General features: G+C 41.4%; 1 protein-coding gene across 1 annotated transcript in view; it reads left to right on the plus strand.

Annotated features, from left to right (window-relative positions):
* LOC104625455 (VPS10 domain-containing receptor SorCS3-like) overlaps positions 1-21,963 on the plus strand; it is a gene marked incomplete at both ends in the record, with an annotated part of 49,322 nt that extends 27,359 nt beyond the window's left edge. Inside the window, one exon of the mRNA XM_010293081.1 lies at positions 21,890-21,963. Coding sequence (XP_010291383.1) covers positions 21,890-21,963 — 74 coding nt within the window. The remainder of the gene's footprint in view (positions 1-21,889) is intronic.
* Positions 21,964-22,328: the final 365 nt, after the last annotated feature.

The raw sequence follows: 22,328 nt of genomic DNA on the forward strand, positions 1-22,328 counted from the left end.
ACAAAAGAAAGTGGGTATCAATATCTCTTCGAATGAGCTGATAAATAAAATGTGCAAGATAACATTCTGCTGTATAACCAAGTTGCACCTGGCAGACAGTATCAGGTCTGACTGGGGAGATTCCTTCAGTGTTGGAGATGTGGCAAGTTATGATATGAAAATTGAATGTAGTGCATGTCAGAGCCCTGACTATCTTGACTAGACACTGCTGAATTTCTCAAAAAGAGTCACAGATAACAGTGGTACTATGTGGGAAAGTGGGTTTTTTTTGTTGGTTTTTTTTTCAATAGCCTAGCACACAGAGCCAGAGCCATGAAGCCAGTATCTGCTGCCAGGCAAAATTCCCCCCCTGGATTTTGGGCCCAGGGTCCCAGTATGATACGGGGCAGTTAGGCAGCTAAGAGTGGGATTTTTTTTAATTTTTTTTTTAACCATGTCCAGCTGGGTAGGACATTGCCAAAGAAATCCAGTGGGACTTGCTGAGAGGAGGGCAAAGCTGGGTTCATGTTCTTCTCAAAATGGAAACACCTTATTCCAGGCAGTCATTCATCGTTGTCTGGGATTCTTTGTGATGAGCCATTTTCACAGACATAGAATAACCTAGATTGGAAGACATCTCAAAAGATCTTGTCCAACGTTTTGTGGGAAAGGGAGCCTAGATGTGATCATCTGGCACCCTGTCCAGTCATGTCTTGAAAACGTCCAGTGATGGGGACTCCACTACATCCCTGGAGGGTGAGATTCCAGTGATTGATCTCACTGTAAAAAATGTCTGTCTTACAGAAAGATGAAAAGTCTCCTGGTGCAACTTACACCTCTTGCCTCTTGTTCTCTCCATGTTGCTCCTTGTGAAGAGGAGTAATATAAAGAAAATAAGTCAGACTTTTCTATGCATATACAGACATATGCAGAAAATGACAACTCCTCATCTCCTCTTTTCCTGCCATAGTAGTTCACTGAACTGGGACATTAAGAGAGCCCTCAGTGCCCTGAAGGACCCTTGGTCCCTGTGTCTCGGGGTGCCAGTGCTACAGGACATCAGGCTTAGCTCCCCCTCCATCTGCTCCGCTCAGCTTCCCTAGCACAGGGACTGGGGAGTTACATTCTCCTTCATCCCCAGCAGGTGCCCCAGCCCCTGGTCTCAGATTCTTCTGTGCCTCTCATGGAAACTTAGGTTCGTGGAGACTTTGGGGTTGTGTTCAGGTGAGGATTTGCACTCTGAGTTGGGACTCCTAAAGTTGAACAGTGCAATTCTAAGGTAGCAGCTACACACTGCAGCTGTGCCAAAATCAAGCAGCGTGTGCTGCTGCGTGTCCAAGGTGAGACGTGACTCCAGCCCAGCCTGTAGGTTTTCTTTCCTTAGGGACTGAGGTATGGGGCTGATGAGGAGAGGGGAGTTGGTGGCTTCCTCGCATCTCATTTTGATATAAGTCAGCAGGCTCCCAGAGCTGTCACCTGGTCCTCAGCAGCACTCCTGGTCCCAGAACTTCGATGTCTGTGTAGTATTCAGAAGTGTGAGCAACTTCTTTTATCAGCAACAGCCCAAGATGTCACCTCTGGGGTAAAACTCAGCTTTTCTTAGCAAGATATGAACATTATATTTAACAAGGAAAATAAGCTCTTTCTGCTCCCACATGGATCCTCATGGTAGTATCACTATTTTATTGTATGATGTAAGAGAACACACTGGGGCTAATTTCTCATCATGGCTCATTGATATCTGAAGAGCACAGTGACTGTGGTTCCAGTCCTGTGGATACAATACTCAGCTTTCAAATTCATCTTATACCAGTCACCTGGCATTTGAGCACCCTGCAGAGTGAAGCTGGAGGTCCACCTAACTGCATTCTTTTCTTCAACCAAAGGGGAAAGAAATTGAGGAAGATGCCATAATAACAATTACTTCTACAGTCCTATCATACTGAGGAATGAAATAAAGTAAGTATGTCTCCCAGCTGTAAAGTAACACAATATTTTGTGTTTAATACAAGCCATATTACATGAACTGCTCTTAGAAACCCCTACCATACTGACTGGTCCATTGTATTACACATTCATATTAAGAAGCAATCCCTGCTCCAGAGTGGTTGCAATTAAATGTCAAGCTGACAGAAAAAAACATTGTCCCCGGAATATCCATAGTTTATTCAGGCACAGGTCATTGAAGTGTTTCATTAACTACCACTGAGGACTACGACAAAGTCAGAAACAGAACCCAGTTAGAGTCCTGTTCCCATGACTTAACCACAAATAAGCCTTTCATCTCTTTGCCTTTTGAATGCTCTTCTGAGAACATCAGGTTCTACAAACATATCATGTGTCCTTTGCTGGACAAGCCACCTGCCAGCAGCTCTCCCAGGCAGGCAGGGCTCCATCAAACAGATAAACTGAAATGTTAGTAAAGTTAAAAAAAATCCAAACCACATGAACAAAACTCCCACCAAACCCTCGAGATTGGTAATATTTAAAGGCAATTTACAGAAGTCTCTTCTTCAATATGGTAATGAACTGAAGAATTGAAATCACTTAACTTCATTTACAAATCATGAATATGTATCAGTGTCTTTAAATGAAAGGACGACTAAAACAGATATAGTGTTTGTTCAATTCATTAAAAGGAAGACAATTTATCAGGAGTTTTTCTCCACTCTTAAACTAAAGCTATATGCAAATGTAGGGAAAATTCTGCTGCATGATGAATATTTTTATAATCCTAATTAGAACCAGTCATTTAGTTCCGCAATTTCCCCCAATCTAGCCAATTTGAAATTAAAATAGATGCCTTGATTACAAAACTCATTAGCAAAGAAGCACCCTTTTCGCTAACCAGTTCATTTGGAATGCACAAACTGAATGAAGTGAGGAGCACTTGTGTTGTCGATTGCCGTAAGTGAAGTGAGCCTTAATTGTTAGCATTGTGAAGTATTTGTATTGCTGCATGTTTCACTGCAGTATAATATATCATTCATTAAATGTAACAAAAGCAGTTTTTAAATGATTTAATTAAGTGGTATTGGTGCACCAGGTAATTTTTATAAAGTCAAATGTCACAATTGTTTGCATTTGAAGTATTGATGGGCATTACTGTCGGAAGGAAGACGTATGACTCTACATTTATCATTCTGATAATGGTAAGTCTGGCAGTTTTAATAGGAGATGAGAAATTAAATTACGCAGCCCTGGCTCTACTTCAGAAATGCCCAATGGAATTTGTACTAGCAAAATAGTGAACTTTGGGCTTGTGATGATTTGTGGTGGCAAAAAAAAGTAACTGCTCATGAAACTTGATTTAGCTAGAACAGACTTTCCTATTTCTTTTTATTTATGTTATAGATACTTCATGAACAGGTTTTAGTTTGAGAAAGAAAATATAGAGATAAATGGACTGAGACACATTCAATACTTAAATGTGCTTTGCCGCTAAAGAAACCTAGTTTATTGTGTAACAGAGCAAGGATTCTGTGGTTTATTCCTAGGCCACGCTAAATCATGACTGTATATTGATTTTATCTGGAGCCTAAGTGGGATGAGGGGTGGTTATAAATATAGCAGATGGGAATAAACATGAAGGAATGAAGAAGGTTGAAGAATAAGAACACTGGGGGCATGATTTATTTTGCCTGACTATAGAGATCTAAATGTAGCAATGTATACTTAGGTGCCAAGGCTGCACATAGTATTTGGTGGTGATCTACTGAATGGTGTTGATTGATTTCTGGAAGCAAATGTAGGTGACTATTTTAGGATGAAGTAAATTGTACCTTAGACTCATTTGTATTGACTAGGCCTCCACTGACTGTCAAGAAAGTAATTTTCTTTGCTGAGATGTACGTATTTGCTGTATTACCTGAGATTAGGGGACTTGAAACCAACCCTGCTATCTGGATGTGTGCAAAATGGATTACATGGGATAAGATTCCAATATGATCAAAGCAATAAAAAGCATTACGTTTCCCAGTTCCTGCTGTTGTACTTACAGGTTCTAACGACCCCCTGCTCTGGAGGAGAGTGCAAACGCAATGTGCAAGCAAAGATGGAATTCCCAATTTTTTGTTTTTCTTTATTAGGATTCATTTGTGTAGATGTGAGTTACCTACCAGGCTGCTTCAGTGAAATTAAATGAATCCAGAAGGGTTTCCTTGGCCTTTTTTCCCCTTTCCCTTTTCTTTCTTTCTCTCTCTCTCTCTTTTTTATTTCTTTTCTTCTTTTTTCCTTTTTTCTTTGCTATTGCTTTTCAAAGCTCTTTCTCGGTATTTGTCCATCCTGATGGCACCATTAAGTCTCCTCTAAAATCTGCTGAGCAGAATTATAGGTGATACCACTTTCAATTGAAGAAAGAGCACAATTCAACTGTTGACTCCACTCAGATGTCTGTTGATGCTGACAAGGGAGAATTTCGGTTTGGTGTCCTTTCCTCTCATTGAATTGACTCCATGTGGTCCTTGAGTTTAGAAATGTGACTCTTCCAGGTCAAAGAAAAACAGGATTAATTTCACTCAAAATACCACAGCTGAAGTAACAGAGGATCTTATGACAGTGAACATAAACTTGTCTGAATTGTCATAAAAAATTCATTTTGAATAGCAGTAAGTATAAAATTTAGAACTTAATAAGAAAAAAAAAAAAGCAATCCTGGCCTCAGAGCAGCCAAATGGTTTAGCCTGGGTCTAATTTTAAAGTTATGCGTAAATGCTTTTGTGGTTTAAGACCTGTAAGTATGTAAACCTTTACACATTAGAGCAAGAAGTGGTTATACAGAGAGTCTTATGTCTTTGTCTGTAAAGACACACAAGTCATGTATGGGATTTTAGTGTTGGGGTTTTAGGTAGTTTCGGGTTTTGCTGTTCTCTCGTCTTTCTTTAATGCTTCAGGACATTAATGCCATAGCTTGGGGAAGATGGGTCTGCCAGCACCTGAAATTATGATGCCGAGCATGTAGAATTCAATATAGAGAGACACTATTTAATTCCCTGGGAGCAAGAGTGCTTTCTGGAAGGTGGCAATTAAGAAGCTGTTATGTTTTGTTAACCAAGAAGGGTCATGCTTTATCCAGAAGCATTTGGGACTCAGCAGCTCCCATTACTGTCAGTGATTCATGCAGCTGAGAACTGTTGGAATTCTGCCCTACCGGGACTATTCTTTTTGTCTGGGTAATGGTGGCATTAATTAGTATTTGCACATTTCCTTGACAATGCGAGACCTCACTGTTTGGAAGTATTGCACCATACAATGACAGTGGGCTACTCAAGACAATACTTTCATCTTTAAGGTTCTCAAAGATGGATGACTGGGATGGGGTAGACAGGTGCCCTTGAAGCAGCTAGCTGGATGGATGATACTGAGACGTGAAGGTACAGTCCTACCCCCACCATGCATGCACCTGCACACGCTTATTTGCTGTGTCATCAGCAACCAAGAACTGGGACGGTCTTTGATGGTGCCTTCTGAGGGGTGCATTTCTGTGTGTCAGATGGGGAACTCTGTCAGGTGTGGGAATAGCAGGCTGCCTCTTGCTCTCAGTTCTGCCCCAAAGGCAGGGGTGTTTCAGCTTCCCATTAACTGCTGCTGAGCCTCTGGCATATCTGCATAACCTGAAAAAAACCCAAAACACTAGTACTTGGGAAGAGGCCTATGTGACCCATCCAGGGATGGGAACCTTTAGGGAGTGTACAGTCCTGATCCTGATGCAGAGCCTTGGCTGTAGTTGGCAAAAGTCTTTGTGAGTGTTTTACTTTTAGCTGCTCTTGTAGCTATGCTTTCCGTTGCAACTGAGGATGTGCCCCAGACAGGTCATCAGATCCTACAGGCTGGCCCTAGCCCACACAGAGCACCCGTGAATTGATTTCAGTGGGGGGTTATTGCTACAGTAGTCATATCTGCACAGTGCTTTCCTGTGAAGTGTCTGACATCCATTTAACAGGACACCGTTTTTATATCTTATCTCTACCAGCATATTATCAAAGTATTTTTATACAGCTGAGACACTTATTCGGGAGCCAAAGAAAGAGAAACTCCAGAAAAGGAGCAGGCAGGTGCTGACATTTCCTGTCCACCGTTCTTCTGTGAAGCATAACTAGATTTTGTAAATCCCAGGATATCCTGGTGATTTTTGTGCCGTGCAGTTCTTAATAGGTTCCTTCGTGCCATGACCAGGAGTCATCATCTAGTTTACCCAGCAGTGCTAGTGTTACCACAGTCTTGTCCTGGTCATTTTATCTAGCACAGTCAAGCAAGGCGTATATAAATGGCTCAGAAATCACAGCTTGATGGGTGCTGATACAGAGGCAGAGTCAATGAGGCAATGAGAGAGGCTGAAGGGCAACTGAAGCACAGGAAGGTGAAGTGAACTACGCAAGGTTAGCCAGACAACCAGAGCTGCAATGTTGCCCAAACTTCCTAAATTATGTTCTGTTTTCCTTTCCACTGGCCAAGGTGGCCCTACAGAAACGTTATGGGAGTTCCTCCTCTTGCGACCGCATCCCTCCCCAGGCTTCAGGCTGTGGAATAACTTCCAGCGTGGCTGGGGCGGGAACCCCACATGGAAATTTCACACCAGCAGGTGCTGTAGTTGTAAATGTGCCACAGGGCAGCAAGGGCCCGTTGTAGCACAGCAGTATACTAAAAAGCTCATACATTTAATTTCAAATAATTTAGTGGCTACTGTGTGAAACAGATTTCTGTAACACTGGAAGCTGGCATGTGGCCCTGGTTTTGTTTCAGATGGCCCTTTACAAGTAGGTTTCCCTCTGTCTCTCTCCTGAAAACATGTATGGTATTCTGTTCCTGCGGAAAACAAGATAAATGTAGTTTACTCCTTCCAGTGTACAGAGTTTTTTTCCTTAAAATCTGCCTGCTGAGAGATGCAGAGTCCCTGAGCTCGTCTGTCTGTGTGCGAGCTGTTGCTTATGTTAAAGCAACTATTTGTTTCCATTGTTTGACCTTGACATATGAAAATTCACCTCTCTTCCCCCCCCTCCTTTTTTTTCCTTCTGATAGAAACTGCATGTAATCAATATTATTCTGGGGAATAAAGGTGCCAGAGGAACAGCTGTAATTCCTTTGTCCCCACAGTAGGCACAGATGATTCAAATGTCCCATATGCTCAATGGTAACCCAGTGTGTGTTTCAGATTTTCATGCTTATTGCTTCAGTGGTGAAAAAGGAGGCTGGTGCCTTGATTTTCTGTACTAGCACCTCAGAACTAGCGATCTCAAACTTTTAGAAGTCATGCATTGGTCCTTTGAAAGTCATGAGTTTGGAAAAGAAAAAAACCCAGGAAGGTGTTTGAATAATTTCAGTTGTCTTATGTTTCTCTTGATGTTTCTGTGACTGAGAAGAGATTGGGAATCATGTTTTTCAAATTCTTCCTTACAGTTAATAAAACTAGAAGCTTTATCTTTAAAGAAAAAAAAGACAAGAAAGCCAAGATTTTCATAATTTCTTGATTCTAGCACTGTTCTGCTCTAGGCCTTTTATGTTTCTAAGAGAAATCTTTATTCATCATTGCAAATGCAGCACATCTTCAGTTGTATTTGGTGCTTATTTCAAACTGGTCTTCCACATAGATTGTCTGGCAGAAGACTGGTGGCCTGTTTGTTTGGGGTGTACACACGCTTGTGTGCATGTAGAAGCCCCACAACAGTTTTGTGGTAGTTAAAGAAGTTCTTCCAGTGTAATAAAATTCTTCAGGTTTGTGTTCAGCTGATTTTTATAGGGCCATGGGCAGCTATAAAAAGAAAGTTAGGGCATGATGCAGTAAAATTTTGGCACATCCAAAGTATTGTGGGAATGATAAAAGGAGGAGCTGAAGCACCAAAATGACGGGTGATATTTTTGAGAGAAGGACAATTGATAAAACAAACAAACAACAAATCTTAAAGCTTTATAGAAAATCCTTGGGATCCTGTAGTGCAAAAGGAGGAAAAACTGATCCTTCTGTCAGCCTTCTACCTTGGGCATCTAATTTCTGCCAGAGGCTCGGGGTTCCTAAACCACCTGAATGTAGATTTGGTAGCATTTTATACTTGCAGTGTTCAAAAGGATAACAGTACGTACAAATAACATGTTAGCAGAATATATTGTACCCAGGGGGACTTTTCTGCCATATAGTAAGAGAACAATAATGTCATCAAAAGTTTTGCTGCCAAAACAGGACTCTGGTTTTGTCCTCTGACTAGCACAGCACTTGCTTCAGGTCAGTTGATTTCCTCAGCTCTCGGTGCAAGTTCACAAGAGTTATGCACGCAGACCCAATGGCACAAATGTGACAAACCTGAAAGTCCTGCTGCAAAATTGAGTCCTACATTCCCTAGCCAGACAAGTTGTGTTTTTTCTCTAGTCACAGAATGGAGAAAGCTGCTTTATTTTTCCTCTGCAGCCTTCCTTTATCTTATGAATTATACTGTATCATCACTGTGAATATTGGTTAACTTCAGGAACTAAAGTTACATTATACCAAGTTTGGTGACTTGTTGTTGACTCTAGTTGTTGCCTGGGATTGGATTTGCTTATTGTTGGGTTTCTGTGCTGGCTTTTTTTCCTTCAGCCTGCTCCATAAGTTGGATTGAAGGTAGATAGAGTTTGAATTACATGGGATAAATACCTTGAAGATAGACACTATAGAACATCTGGAAACCTAGAGAGCTGCTGAGGAGGGTTAGGTAAGAGCTTCCTTTTTCTCATGTGATCTGCAATTGCAGATTAATTTCTTCCAAAGGTACGGTTTTCCACTGTTTGGTTGCAGGAACCGGGTGATACACCATTTAGACTGTCATCTCTGATTCATGTATGCCCAGCAGCCCTAGGGGATCCCTGAAACATGCGAGTTTCTCATTTGGTGATTTTTTTCTGGTGATGATACCTCAGTGCAATGACAGTTTCTGCTACAACTGTGAGGCTAAATTGTTCCTGATGGTGGCTGGTGTTTACAATGATGCTGTTAATTTGGGTTCCTCCTGTAAACATCCATATACTACCCTTCCTGCCGGGGCGTGGGTGGTATTGCCAGTCTCCCCTGCACATTTGGATCAGGATGAACCGAGTTACTGTGAAGTGCAGGGAGGACACCATCTCTTGTCTTCTATGAGAGCACTCGCTGTTCAGGATGAAGAAAAAGATAGTCCCCTGGAGTTTCCCAGATTTGAAACCCCTTCCTACATGTGATCTCTGGCTTGGCTCCGTGTGTGTGTGTAGAGATAGGTGCATGTATAAGCAGGATCTGCTTTTCCCTTCAATAGTTGCCTGTTGTCAGTACATAAATTGCCAGGGAATCTGGCCAAGGAGAAATTTGGCTACCTAGAGCTGGACTGAATTACTCCACAGGATTTTAAGACTGTTATAAGAGCAATACTGGAGAACATCTTCATGCTAGCTGAACTCCTGGTGGAGACCAGAGCTGACTGGGTAGTAGAAGAATAAGGCTGAAAGGAACTGTGAGTTTCTTTATTATATGTTCAAGCTCACGGAGGCAAGTTTGCTTTGGCACTTTTGGCATCCAATGAATCAAGATGTATGGGCCATTTCACCTTAAATTTTATTTCTCTAGATTTATTATAGAACAGGATATGACAAGCATGTCGTAACAAAGATGTCCTGAAAGAATGATTTGTAGAAAAATTGTACTTGAGGTAGGGTGTTCGAGTAGGAGATAATATTTGCTAAAGCTACATCTTCAACGCTATCAGAAGTTTTCTACAGTATTTTTATAATCTTTTTAAGTCATAGAAGTTATTTCACAGTCACAGCTGTCCTATGAGTAGCATCTGTGTTCTCTTTTGGGGGACACAGGACTCCCATTAACTACAGTGGGCCGTTCTTGGTGCTGGTTTGGTCCAGTATCTGGCCTTGGTCCCAGGCAGTATAGAGCATAGGCTGTGTGTGTGGACCAGAATTGTCCAGAGAGGGATTCGTGTACACTTCCTAAGCAGTGCCCATTCATCCACTGTAGCTTCCCAGAAGCCTTTCAGAGTGGCATTGGGGGCATATCCATGACCAAAAGAGTTGGAGTGGTGTGTTGTGGCAACCTATAAATGCCTGCTCTAGGGCCCAAGAAGCAGAACAGAGCTAGAGCAAATCCGGTGAAATGCTGGTTGTGCCACCCTTCCTGACTTGTAGATCTCCTAACAGGCAGAGCTGAGAATATGGCCCTTTGGCCCCTTTGCAGACTACATTGCCATGAAAAGTAATAGACACCAGTGGTAAAATGGAAAGGAAGTTATTAAAAATTAGTGTTTGCAATGCTTGTATTGAACTGTCCTAGGAAATATACTTAGGAAGGGTCTCTAAGGGTTAGAAATGTCTGTCTGTACCTTCTCACCTATGCCAGCCTTCAAAGCTTCCCATTTCCTTGCTGTTATGCCATTAACATACAGTTAGACAGTTCTGTGCTTCTGTGCTACAATCCCTGGAGAAATTCTGCACATTCAGCTCTTGGGATCTCTCACCTTGGGTCATTTTTGTTACTACCTTTTCTTGACTTCCTTACCAGTTAGCTGGCACCTGTGCCTGCGATGCATTGCTTGGTGTGTGCAACTTTGCCTCAGACTCGGTGAAACCTCTGCCATGGAGAGCAAAGTGTTTAGCTGCTCTGAATGCACAGCACTGGCTCATGAACCTGCTGGGCTGATGTGCTAATGCCACTGAGCAGAGCAAACCCCTCCAGCTTCCCAGCTTTTTTTATTGTGTGTGCATGGGAGGCTGCAGTGGTCTCTGACAGCAGAGAATGGTGGGATCAGAGCAGGATTAATTGAAGCAGCCTGTATTTATTCAGTGCCCAGCTGCAAGCTTCCTCCATCACCAGAAACTATACCTTTTGCATAGCTCAACCTTTGCTCACGGTGATTTAGGGTGCTTATAGGAAATGTGCTTGGCACAAGGGACCAGTGCAATGCGGTTGTTTTCTCACTTTCTCTGAGGATGACGAGAACTCCTTGACAGCTTTTGAAATTTGGTGTGATCCTGGCTGAGTTCCTCTCTTAAGAAAGATGTGATTTAGTGGTCACCAAACATTTTTCAGTGATCACTTCTTTGCTTCGTAAATCCCTGACAGAACCCATGGCCTGAGGCTGAAGGGATACAGTGTCCTTGTAGGGTGAATGGGGTAGAAGAATGTGGACAGTTTGTGAGATTGCTGTGAGATTGCTTTGACATCGTGAAGAGAGGGAGTTGCACAACACCACTGCGAAGTGGGGTGCAGGTCTTAAGCACCTGTGAAGTTCCCTGCTCTTCAGCTGGTGAGATGAGAACTTAGGAGGAGGGTGGACACTGACCCTCTGCCAGGACTGGCCCCAAGTGGAAGCAGCTTTGCTTTACAGCATTTTCACCTGTGTGAGCTATATTAGTTTCAAGGGTGTGTGTGCTCAGTGTCTGATGGGTCACATAACCTGAGAACTGTCTTGAGTAATGTCTCTTGCCTGTGAAAATGCTGATGAATGGAAAACTGAAGCTGAATTGGGTGGCAGGTGTGTGTTTGTTAAATAATACAAGATTTAATCTGGAGCAAAATGTGTTGCTTTAATTTTGCCAAAATGGCATGTTCTGCTTGAGCCCAAATTAATATTTATTTCTTCCAAGCCATGTGAAATTTTTTACATGAGCAACAGTTACATCTCAGAATAAAATACTGTTCTGAATGCAGTTTCAACCACTTTTCATTGATGCCCATGTATACACTTTCAGTAATGTTTTTTTCCACATAAAGAAATAACTCGGCAAAATATTCTATTAATTTGGAAGATGTTTTGGTGATGTGTAATTTTTATTTCAGTGGTCTGAAAAAAAACATTTTCCATTACATCCTGTTCTGCATAATATAGAGGTTACCCTATAGATAGTGCCACAGGGTTTATAAAGGAAGAAGAGGAAGAGCCAAGCATGTGATTGTAGCTTTATGTCCCACTCTGGCTAATGTCTGAGCCTCTCCTGCTTTGCTCATTGTAGTCTTATGCTCAATAAACATGAAAGATTGGTCTGTAATAGCAACAAATGTACGTAAACGCTTGCACTGTAATTAAAGGTATATATCACACAATAAAGCACATTTGAATGAAAAATCTTCCCATTAGACATGTGGTTCCCATTTATTTCCCCTTATTGTTAAACTTTTGGAGTATAAGCATTGATGGAGTATAAGGAGGGCTTCTCAAGGGCTGCAGTGTGGAGTGCCCGGGAGCAAACAAGATTTTCCTCTTGGGCTGGGAGGGCACAGAGCTCCTTGGCACAGGCTGACCCATACGGCCCCATGCAGTTGGTGGATCCAGTTAGCACAGACCTTGGATCAAAAACTGACTAATGATTTTTAAGCTGAGAAGCTGGGCAAAGGGACCAGCTTGGCTTGGAGGGAGACAAGTCAGCAGCCGTTAGAGCTGATTCAGTCTTTTGTCACTGTTAAGAGCTGATCCTAGGGAAAAAGGGAGTGAAGCAGCAGCTGGGGACAACAGGAGCAGCCTGCAACCCTCCTCTGCCTCTGTCTGAGCCTATTGAAGGCCAGTGGAATAGATATCTCCTGGTGCACGTTGTAGACCCTGGTAGCAGGAGGCAGTTCTGCCACCTCCATCCCATCTGGTCTCTTCACACTCGCAGTATTGTCCCTCCCTTCCCTGTTCTGCACCCCTTCTCCTTTCTGCATCTGGTCTCACGCTCTGCTCTGCATCACTGATGTGGGAAACTGTCCCCCTGCATGGCGCGTTGCTTGCCTTGTCTGTTATGTCCCAGTCTGTTCTCAGACTCTGCAAGTAGGGTTTTTTTGTTTCTGGGGTATTTCCCCTTTTATGTCTTAAGTGTTCTCTTTAACAAACCTTATTGAAAACTAATCAGAAGGGGATCAGTGGAAACATATTGCTCAAATTTAGCCCTCCCCCAGACTCTACAGCTGATTTTGAAGTGGTTAAAATGTCATGAAGAAAGGAATAAACAAGCAGTCAAAAAAGTTAGCCTTCCCTCAAAATGGCATTTCTATTTATAGTACCTTTTGCAAGTTGCTAAAGCTAAATTATTTAGAAATGATTGAAATGCGATTTAACTGACCAAAGTGAACATGTGTTTTCCCCAGATTTTCAGTATAAGAAAAAACAATCTGAAAGCAATACTTTCCATCTCAGTTCTGAGCCACTACAGCATTTCTGGAGGTGGGGAGAAAGTAGGAGAGATGATGTTTTTCACCCAGGACTGCAACTTCTTTAGTGGTACTCATTTATGTCACTGCTCCTGTGGCAGCTGTATCTGGACTCCTTGTTCCACTACAAACCATTCATGCAGTAGAAGAGCAAAGGATATGCTGTACTCTCAGCAGAAATGGCAAATTTTTGGCTGAGTATGCTCAGTATCAATTAGGCTTAAGAGAAATTAAAATGTGAAGGTTTTACAGTGGGCTTTTTTTCCCCCCAGTTTATTCCACTTTTCCTCTTGGAAATAAAGTGGAGAAGCAGAGAGAGGCAAGTCTTGCTTTGAGCATCAGGTTTAAGCAAATGCAGTGCTGTGAGTGGACTCATTAGGTGAAAGCATTTTTTTAAAAACTGTAAAACCATGCAATATGACATCAGTGCATTGTCTTAACCTACCTGTTTTTCTATAAGCCAGGTCTGAGTTGAACTATACAATTACAACATGAAGTCAAACATTTCCAAAGTGTTTGGGCTTTGTGCAGAAGATCCCTGACCATCCTCTTATAATAGTAGAGTCTGAGTTTCTTTTGTCTGAATACTTACTTTTGCCAGCCAGCATGTGAAATATTTCAGTATTAGATTTTAAAGTGCAAAGAGAACTTCCCAGCTTCTGATAATTTTTTTTTCCTCTCTATATGAGACAGATGGAAATGCATTTAGTATTTAATTTCTCTCTAGACCAGTTTCTCATCAGTCGTTTCCAGTGCCCCTTCTACTGTACATTTGTAGGGAAATGAGCAGCTCTGGTGAGTCTCAGACATGCAGCAGTCTGTGGACACATTCCCTTTCAATGCCTAAGACAATCTGGTGGTACCATGCTAGAGAAGACCCTTGGGCTGTAATGAGGTCTCTTGATGCAGCCTTTAATCACCTGGAAAGGAAATCAAAGCAGAGAGATAAACTGGTCCATTTGTTTTCATTACAATTACTAGTTTTTACAACTCTGCGTAAACAAAGCCCATAAATATGGTGCTGGTAGACTTCTTTCTCCTAAGCTCAGCTCCACCAGCTCTTACACAAATCTTTTGGCTCAAGAAGCAGGATTTATTTTTAGGTTCTTTAGTATGGAGCTGTCAAAGATGCCTTACCTGAATTACGATTTCCAGCAGCTTGTGGCAAGAGAAGAGAGTGAAAAGCTGCTCTTTCCTTTCTCTAAAGGTCCAGAAGCGCTTCGAAGCTTCCAGTGGCAAGGATTGCTCCTGACCTGGTTTCAGCTACCCAACTGAAGCCTGTTAGACCTGAGTCCTGTCCCTATTATGCTGCAAGTAACATGTCCTGCTTCACATGAGAACCTGAAAAATGGGGCTGCATAGACCAAACAGCTTAAACATTATATTGGTACTGTGAAATGGAGAAATATCCATCTGTCCTTAAAAAAGGAGCGATGGAAGATAGGCGAGGAAGGTAAGATGGAAGATGTGATATAGAAGTAGGATGTGTTTCTGTAGGACCAACTGCTGTTTTCGTGGCTACACCAAATCTATGATGTCTGTTGTCTTATCCAGTTTTTCTCGATTCTGTCATCTGTCTTTTGTTGCTTTGCTCTGGTGAAGCTTCTCAGTCTGCTCTGCTCCCAGAGCCACACCATGCCAGTGCCTGAGGACAACTGGTGTCTGCAGGATTGTTGCAGGGGGCCTCCACAAGTAGATTTAGCATGTAGGGCTAAGAGAAGGAGGAAAACCACAATTTTACAGCATCTCAAATGGAAAACTTTAATAAGGGGAAATGGTTTGTGTTGTGGGTATTGGTTGGAAATCTTTGGGTCAGTCTTGGATATTTGGGAGTTTATTATCCTATCTTGGATTTCTTGGGGATTTGGGGATCTGATTGTTATTTGTATGAATGAGGAGTTATAGGGAGGTAACATCTCGGATTCAGCTGGAGATGAAGGAAGAAGACACCATTTTCAAATGATGAAACAATAAAACAGAAAAAAAGGAGGAATACTTTGGCAGCTTGGAATTTTTGTGCTAGATTCAACAAGTGGAGAGCATTGTGTCTAGGTGGAACTGACTGTCAGTAGTCTTACAGTGATTGAGTAGGGGTAAGTGTTATTTTAGGGTTAAATGAAAGAAATATAAGATAACAGGGAGAAACACAATTATTACTCACACCCTTTCTCTTGCTGGAGCAGTTATCTCCTATGGTGCAGACTCTGTTGGGTTTTTTGTTTTTTTTTTTTTTTGTTTCATTGTTTGTTTTTCTAAGTAAGGGCAACCTTATTAAATCCTTTCTATGTCTAATTTTAGGTGTGGAAAAAAATCTTTCTTTGCAGTGGGTGAAGTGAGGACCATCCATTTATTCTATACAGGATATTGTTCCAAGGTCTTGCAAGATGTTTCCCCTGCAGTACTCAGCTGGTCAATTTGCCTTTAGAAAAAATGTTGATGTTGTCATCTCCTGAAACATTTTCACTGCAGTTTGAATTTGTTGCATATGGCTCTCATCTTCCATGTGATGGTTCATCTCTGGCAGTTGTCAGACATAGTTTCTCTGTTCTATACTCTCAATGCTGAAAAGTGTTGTGAGTTTTTCCTCCAGTGTGTTTTCCTTCTAGGAATGGACATTCTGACATGTTAATGATGGCACCTTCTTCTCCTTTTGTAATTTAATCTGTAACACAGAAGTGTAGAGAGAAGACACACCATGCAACTTTCTGAGTGGTTTACAACTTTTTCTGAGTTTCTGAACCTCTGATTTTTTTCCAGTGATCACGGTCATCTTCCCTCTGTAGAGAAAATCTGAGATCCTGCAACAGACTTGGTTTTCTGAGACACTCTTTGCAGACCACTTGCATGCAGTCCAACTTCCCACAGAAATGTTGACCTAATTTTATTTTTCTTCTATCCCAGTTTGAATTTTTTTTTTTTTGGCAGGAACCCTCCACACATCTTATAGATTCTTCTCACCAGCTCTGGCTGAGAAGGTGTTAGTTTGCTTTTGTGCTTTTCTGGGATCAGAGCCATCTTTTCATGTAAGCAATCCAAGCTACTGCTCGGGATCATGCTCTTCTGAGGACATAGCAGGCCAGGCTAGTCTGCCCCTCCTCTTCCATCATGTTACCATGTGTCAGCTGCTGCCCAGTAATTACCACTAGGCCAACTCTCACCCTGCTGGATTAACATGAACACATCTTTCCATCATCAGCTGGATGTATTGTTTGGGGAAAGTATAATTTTGTGTGTAATAAATGAATTGTTCCTTTAAGTACATATAGTCCAGCTGTTCTTCCTCATTTTATCTGACACCATTATTTGCAAGCTCCAAATACACTCTAGGGTTGGCTGGCAGACAAGAAACTATTGAGATTCTCTCCAGTTATTTGCTCGGGCCAACAGACCCAATTTCATAGCAACAAAGAGTATTTGATTTTATTTGGATATAAGCTTTTTATGTATGTTCCTGATGCCCTAATTTTTCTTCTGTGTTTGAGCAAGAAAATCTATAAATATCAAAGCTCTCTGACTTTCTTTAGTCTGGCATGTGTTGCTTCTCAATCTATACATGACATCAGCCTCTTGCTGTGGTAAAGTGTACCCAGGCTATTGTATGGCTGGCCTTTCTTCAGCTTGTGCTGAACCTTCAGTCTTCTGCTTGCTTTCCCCATGAAGACCAAGCAAGTCAACTTAGGAACAGGGAATCTAACATGAAATCCATCTCGGCTAAATCATCTATCCGTGGTGGGGTTATCTCCTTCTGCACTAGTCACTGTGGACTTCTTTTAGTGTCTGTGGAGAGGAATGGAGGCTTCTAAGGCTTGTACAATAAGCAATTGTAGAAGTGTATCTTAGGTATGGAAATTGTGCTTTAGAAGTGCCTGTTTTGAGCCTGTTTAGAAATGAGCCTCAGTGACTAGCTCAGACATGAATGACTGAGCTAGGGGGTTGAATCTATTCCTGTGGTTTCCATATTTTTCCTTCATTGCTCATTCTTCTTGCCTGTCTCCATAAATGGAGTTTAAACAGGCCAGTTGCTCACACTGCTCCACTTCTGCAAAGCTTGACTTCTTGAGCAAAATCATCCTTTTGTATTTTTTTTGCTAGGTCTCATTGCATTGGGAAAATAAACAAAATGCCCAAAACAAATTACCCCAGCCCCAAACAAGATCATTCAAGCAAACCAGCATGATGTGTCAGCCTGAGAGTTTGTCCTGGAGAGTTGCAACAGCATGGAGACCTTCTTCATATGCAACACTGTGCGTGTTGCTTATGTATACGGAGTAAAGGAAGTATATGGAGTAAAGGAAGGAGTGTATAACTCCTTCCTTTCTGGCTCTGTAGTTCTGACTGTGTTCTGTGTTTCTGGCATGTTGAACATGTTGGTGGTATAGAATCTGACACGAGGGATGAAGCTTCCTCTTTAAGGGGCTTGCTGTTTATCTCTGAAACAATGCTAGTGTTAAATAAAGTGTTTGCAAGTGTTCTTAGAGTTTGAAGAAGAAGCATTCTGCCTGTGGTATGTAATATCCTTATGATTCAAAGTTGTGCTGAGCAGGACAAGCATGTGTTAAGGTTTTGGCCTGTGTTGAAATAAAGTTGTATATCACTTGGACTGCCAAGGTCTTTCCATAGATTGTGAGCTTTTGGTAAAAGCAGGACTGTGTTGGTGGATGTGAAATGTCTGGTGCTACAACCCTTAAGTATGGAGCATTGTGGTGCTGTTTGGATAAACATTTGCTGTTTACTTTCTTAATGTATGGCCTTTTCTTTTTTTTAATGGTAGATCTAACTAGGCTCCTGAGCATAGGCAGACCAGTGCTCAGTGCCCATTCTCAGACTGCACCTGTGCTGCTGAGCTGGGTTGGCCTCATAACCAGGTGTGAAAGCAGAGCTGCTGTTGGATCCTGCTAGTGTGACCGGGCTGATACTTTCAGGGTAATACTTTAGGTGCTTCATCAGGCCTGAGAGCACATTAAAAGTTGTATTTATTTGACATGCGATGCTGACCCTTTCACCTTTCTGAATCCCACCTGCCCTGTGGCAGTGTGTCATGCCAGTCTGCAGGCAAGCAGGAGTTCTAGGGTCATGCCTAGTAAAAAAACCTGTTGTCTGCTACAAGAGTAGATGAAATTCATAAGCATCATTCAGATGGGCTCAGTAGGGAATTTGAACATTGTGTTTGTGTTCTCAAAAGCACCTCAGCTTTCAGGAGGCTCTAGAACCCATCTGCTCAAATATGTGCAGAGGTTGCTGGGATCTGCCAAGTGTTGTGACTGTGTTTACTGAGGTCCCTCTGTGGTAAATGCAGGATTCTGAGTTTATTCTCATGTTAAAAAATTAAATTTTGTCACCTTTGCCTTGAGCCAGGACTTCATCTTTTTGTTTTGCGTCAAGGCACAAGACCAGCCCATACAAACATAAACACCCATGATGGTCTTAATTTTTCATTCATCAGAGCAGGTCGAATAACACAAGAGGGATGCAAAAAGCACATGACCTCATGGTACACTGAAGTCCATCCCTCTTGAACCAATGTGTTGGGGTGCTCTGGGCTGTGGAAATGCCAGATTACTCATTACTGAAAACCCAGAGCAGAGCTTTAAAAGAGGAAAATCTTGGCACCAAACAAACCTAATTTCTTTCCATTGCTTAGTAGTCAGCCTTAGGACAAACTAATCTCTATTGAAATCTTCTGGACTTTCCACTAAATTTGTTGTCTCTTCTAAAAGCATATCTTCTCCCGTGAAGGGAGATGAACAGAAAGTGTGTGTGTGTATTTATATATTAAATTGTAATGCATACTAGAAAACTCTTTATGTTTTATTTAGTAATTCAACATTAACCTTTACATTTGCATCTGTAAATAATACTATAAAAGTGAACTGGGTCAGAGAGACCTTTCAGGAATTTGTTCTGTCATACATCTTTAAGACTCAATCATCTGGCTAAAATTCAAAGTGGATGCCTAGAATAAGTCGGTGAATAAACAAATAAAAGTTATTGAACTGAATGATGTCCTCCTTACTTCTTTATCTGAAATCACCTAAAGGCTGCAAGTTCAATTTAATCCTTCTACCATCAGTCAGTCTGAGCTTTAATAGAAAGAAGGGGGGGAAGTACTTAGTAGCTGGTATCTGTTTTTTAACTTGATTAGAGAGAAGGATGCTCCCTGAATTGAGACACTGTGGGAGAGATGAGTAGTTAGAAAGAGATTGTGCTTCATACCACTGAGCTATCTGTAGCTACTGCTGTTAGGCAGCTGCAAAAGAAAAGGAAATGCTAGGGGCAAAAGATAAAAGAGAATCTAAAGAAATGGATGTATTTTGCTAATCCTTTTCCTCATGGTGAGAATGGTTAATACGTTGCAGAATACAAACAAGGATGCTGGTCTCACTTGCACTTGCTTGTTAACTGAGGCTAAGCTGCCTGGAGCCTGTGATTTGTAGAGCACTGTGGCTCAATCTGCAAGTTGTACCTGCGGTCAGGAAATGGAAAGGAAAGCCAAGTTGTTTGATGCAACTGGTGCAACTCAGTCTGTGTGTAGAGGTCCTTGTACGTGTAAAACCATGTCAAGTAACAGAAGGAGTACAGCTGGCAGGAACCGTGCTAACATCAAGGCAGAGTTGTAGCACTGTTTTAATTCTTGGAGTGTGGGTTTTCAATTATTGTTTCTAAAAATCTGGATGTTCCTTCAGAACAGAAGGAAGGGTGTGATGCTGTTTGGATAAACATTTGCTATTTACCTTCTTGATGTATGTCCTTGGTGTTGACTTCATAAGCCTATCCTCAAACTTGGAGAAGGAATTTTCTTTTCCTGGCTCCTTTAATTAAAAAAAGATAAGAAATGCTTTATTTTGTATCTACAGAGAATTCCTTTTGGGGCAGAGGATTCTCTACTGTATTTTTTTAGACTATCACTGTCATTGGTTGACCAGAAAAGCAGAGGAAGCACAGATAACATGGGCTTTTAGTGCAATATCTTACCTTATCTACTGACAGTGCCAAAGAAATACTGCCAAATAGGACTATTCAGATCATGTCTGATCTCCTGAAGAACATGGGGCCGAAAATCTTTCCTAATATATCTTGGCACAAGCCCAATGATGTCGGTTTGAGTGAAATCTACATAGTTGGAGCCCATTTTGACATGAAGATTGGAGGATGCCTGCTTCCGTCTCTTTTCCCCGATGTGCTTTATTCACTGGCAGCTTGGGCGGTCATTGGCAGAAACTGGACTTCCTGTTGACATAAATGCAAAGGACTGATTCTTTTCTCTTTACACATACCAGTTGCATTAGATACTTGATGGGGTCTGAATTTCAGTTTTTGAGTTTCCTTTTGCTAGCTATACAGTGGTTTGGTTGTGTAGTTGAGTACAAACGTAGTAAGAATTAATCATCTGCCTCAGGCTTTGGACACTGCTCAAACAGCCCTTTCCAATTACCTTTGTAAATTGTTCTATGGTCCAGCTCTGACATGGCTGCTGGATCTCTGTGGTCAAAGATACTGCCCATTCAGGAAAATTTAATATTCAGTGCAAGCACATATAGTTTATCTTCCCAGTCACACTTAGTCATCCATCATAGCTGTGCCATAGTACACATCACTAGGTTGTGAACCCTTCTAATCTGAACATGGACCTGCCTCCCATTTGTAAATCCAGTTACTCAAAAACAAATCATATGCAGAACCTTTATCCAAAAACAAATCATATGCAGAACCTTTACCCAAATGATACCGTTTTCCCACTAAGGACCTACATTTCAATATTACATTTAAGTTTCTCTGCTCGGTTATCTACCTCCTTAGCCTGCAATCAACCCTCATTTTATTGAGCCAGAATTTATTTCAGATTAAATGTATTTGAAATCCTGTTCAAAACACTGCCTGATATTTATTTCTCTGTGATCTACTTGTAAAGCAGAGTAGTAATTTCTCAAAGGGTATTTTTTTTTTCTGAAGAACCAAATTTGCTCAGTTAGAGAAAAGGAGCTTACATATGCTTTGATTATGAGTGAGTGGATTGTGGGTAATAAATTATGTGGAGAATGGTGTTTGTGGTATTAAGCAAACCTATGTTTGAGACTCAGTGTGGAGTTGCATGGAAATTTGATTATATTACAGCTGCACCATTTGTTAGCCAGAAAGACTCAAAAATGATCATTACATTGAAATTTTGCCTTTCAAGAAGAGCCACTTCACTATCTTTAATGTTTAACTAATAAGTAGATTCACTTCTAACTTATCTAAAAATATAGACCTTGTTCCGAACACAAAAGTTGTAAATTAGGAGCAATTTCCTTTTCCACACGTGAGAGAGATGTAATCCACACCATAAAAACGAATCACAGCATGATCTTGAGTATGGAGCCACTACCTACCACATCATAGTCATGTTAACTAATCTAATTTGTATCTCATTCTATTTAGTGTTAGGAATTTACATGTCATCAATCACTTGCTTCCTGTTGGGCTGAAAAAGCCGGGGGACTGCCAGTTATGTCATATGGCAGCTGAAGTGAATGTGTTGACAGCTGAAATCAGGAAGCACCAAAATGTTTGAAGAGGTTTTGGAAGAGCTAACCTGCTTTTGAGTCTCCGGGTCTCAGTCTGGGTTAAATGTGAGGGGGGGAGATTGCCTTATTAGCCTTTCCTCGCAGTGAGGCTGATCGATAACTGTGCAGGACAACCCATTCCTTAACCTGAGCTGATTTTAATACCTTATTTAGTGGCAATCTTTCCTCTTCTTCCTCAGAGTTTATGCTTCCTCTCTTTCTCTCTGTCTTTCAGCTGTACAGCTCCATGGACTTTGGAAGAAAATGGCAGCTCATGCATGAGCGGGTCACGCCAAACAGGTTTTACTGGTGAGTTATGCCCTCAGGCTTTGCTTGCTTTGGACAGGTCATGCAGGTGAGAAGGGCACTTAACTTGAAGGTATTAGTTGTTTTACCTGAACATTAAGTATACCCTCAGTTTTGGTCATCATCAACGTTATTTACTCAGTCCATAGTACATATCTTGCAGTGCTATAGTCTCCATGTTCATATTTCTTTCCTGATAACAGTGGTGTCTTGTACGGACGAGTACAAGTCTTTCAATAATTGCAAAATTCCTGCTTCTTTGTTATATACCTACTTACAGCAACACAGAAAAACTGCCCAGTGCTTCAGTGACAAAGCTATGATCATTAGACCTCCTATTTTTCAACCCTTTTGAGAGCTACTTTAGC

Source organism: Phaethon lepturus, unplaced genomic scaffold (genome assembly GCF_000687285.1).
Source record: "Phaethon lepturus isolate BGI_N335 unplaced genomic scaffold, ASM68728v1 scaffold18778, whole genome shotgun sequence".
Classification (NCBI taxonomy): Eukaryota; Metazoa; Chordata; class Aves; order Phaethontiformes; family Phaethontidae; genus Phaethon; species Phaethon lepturus.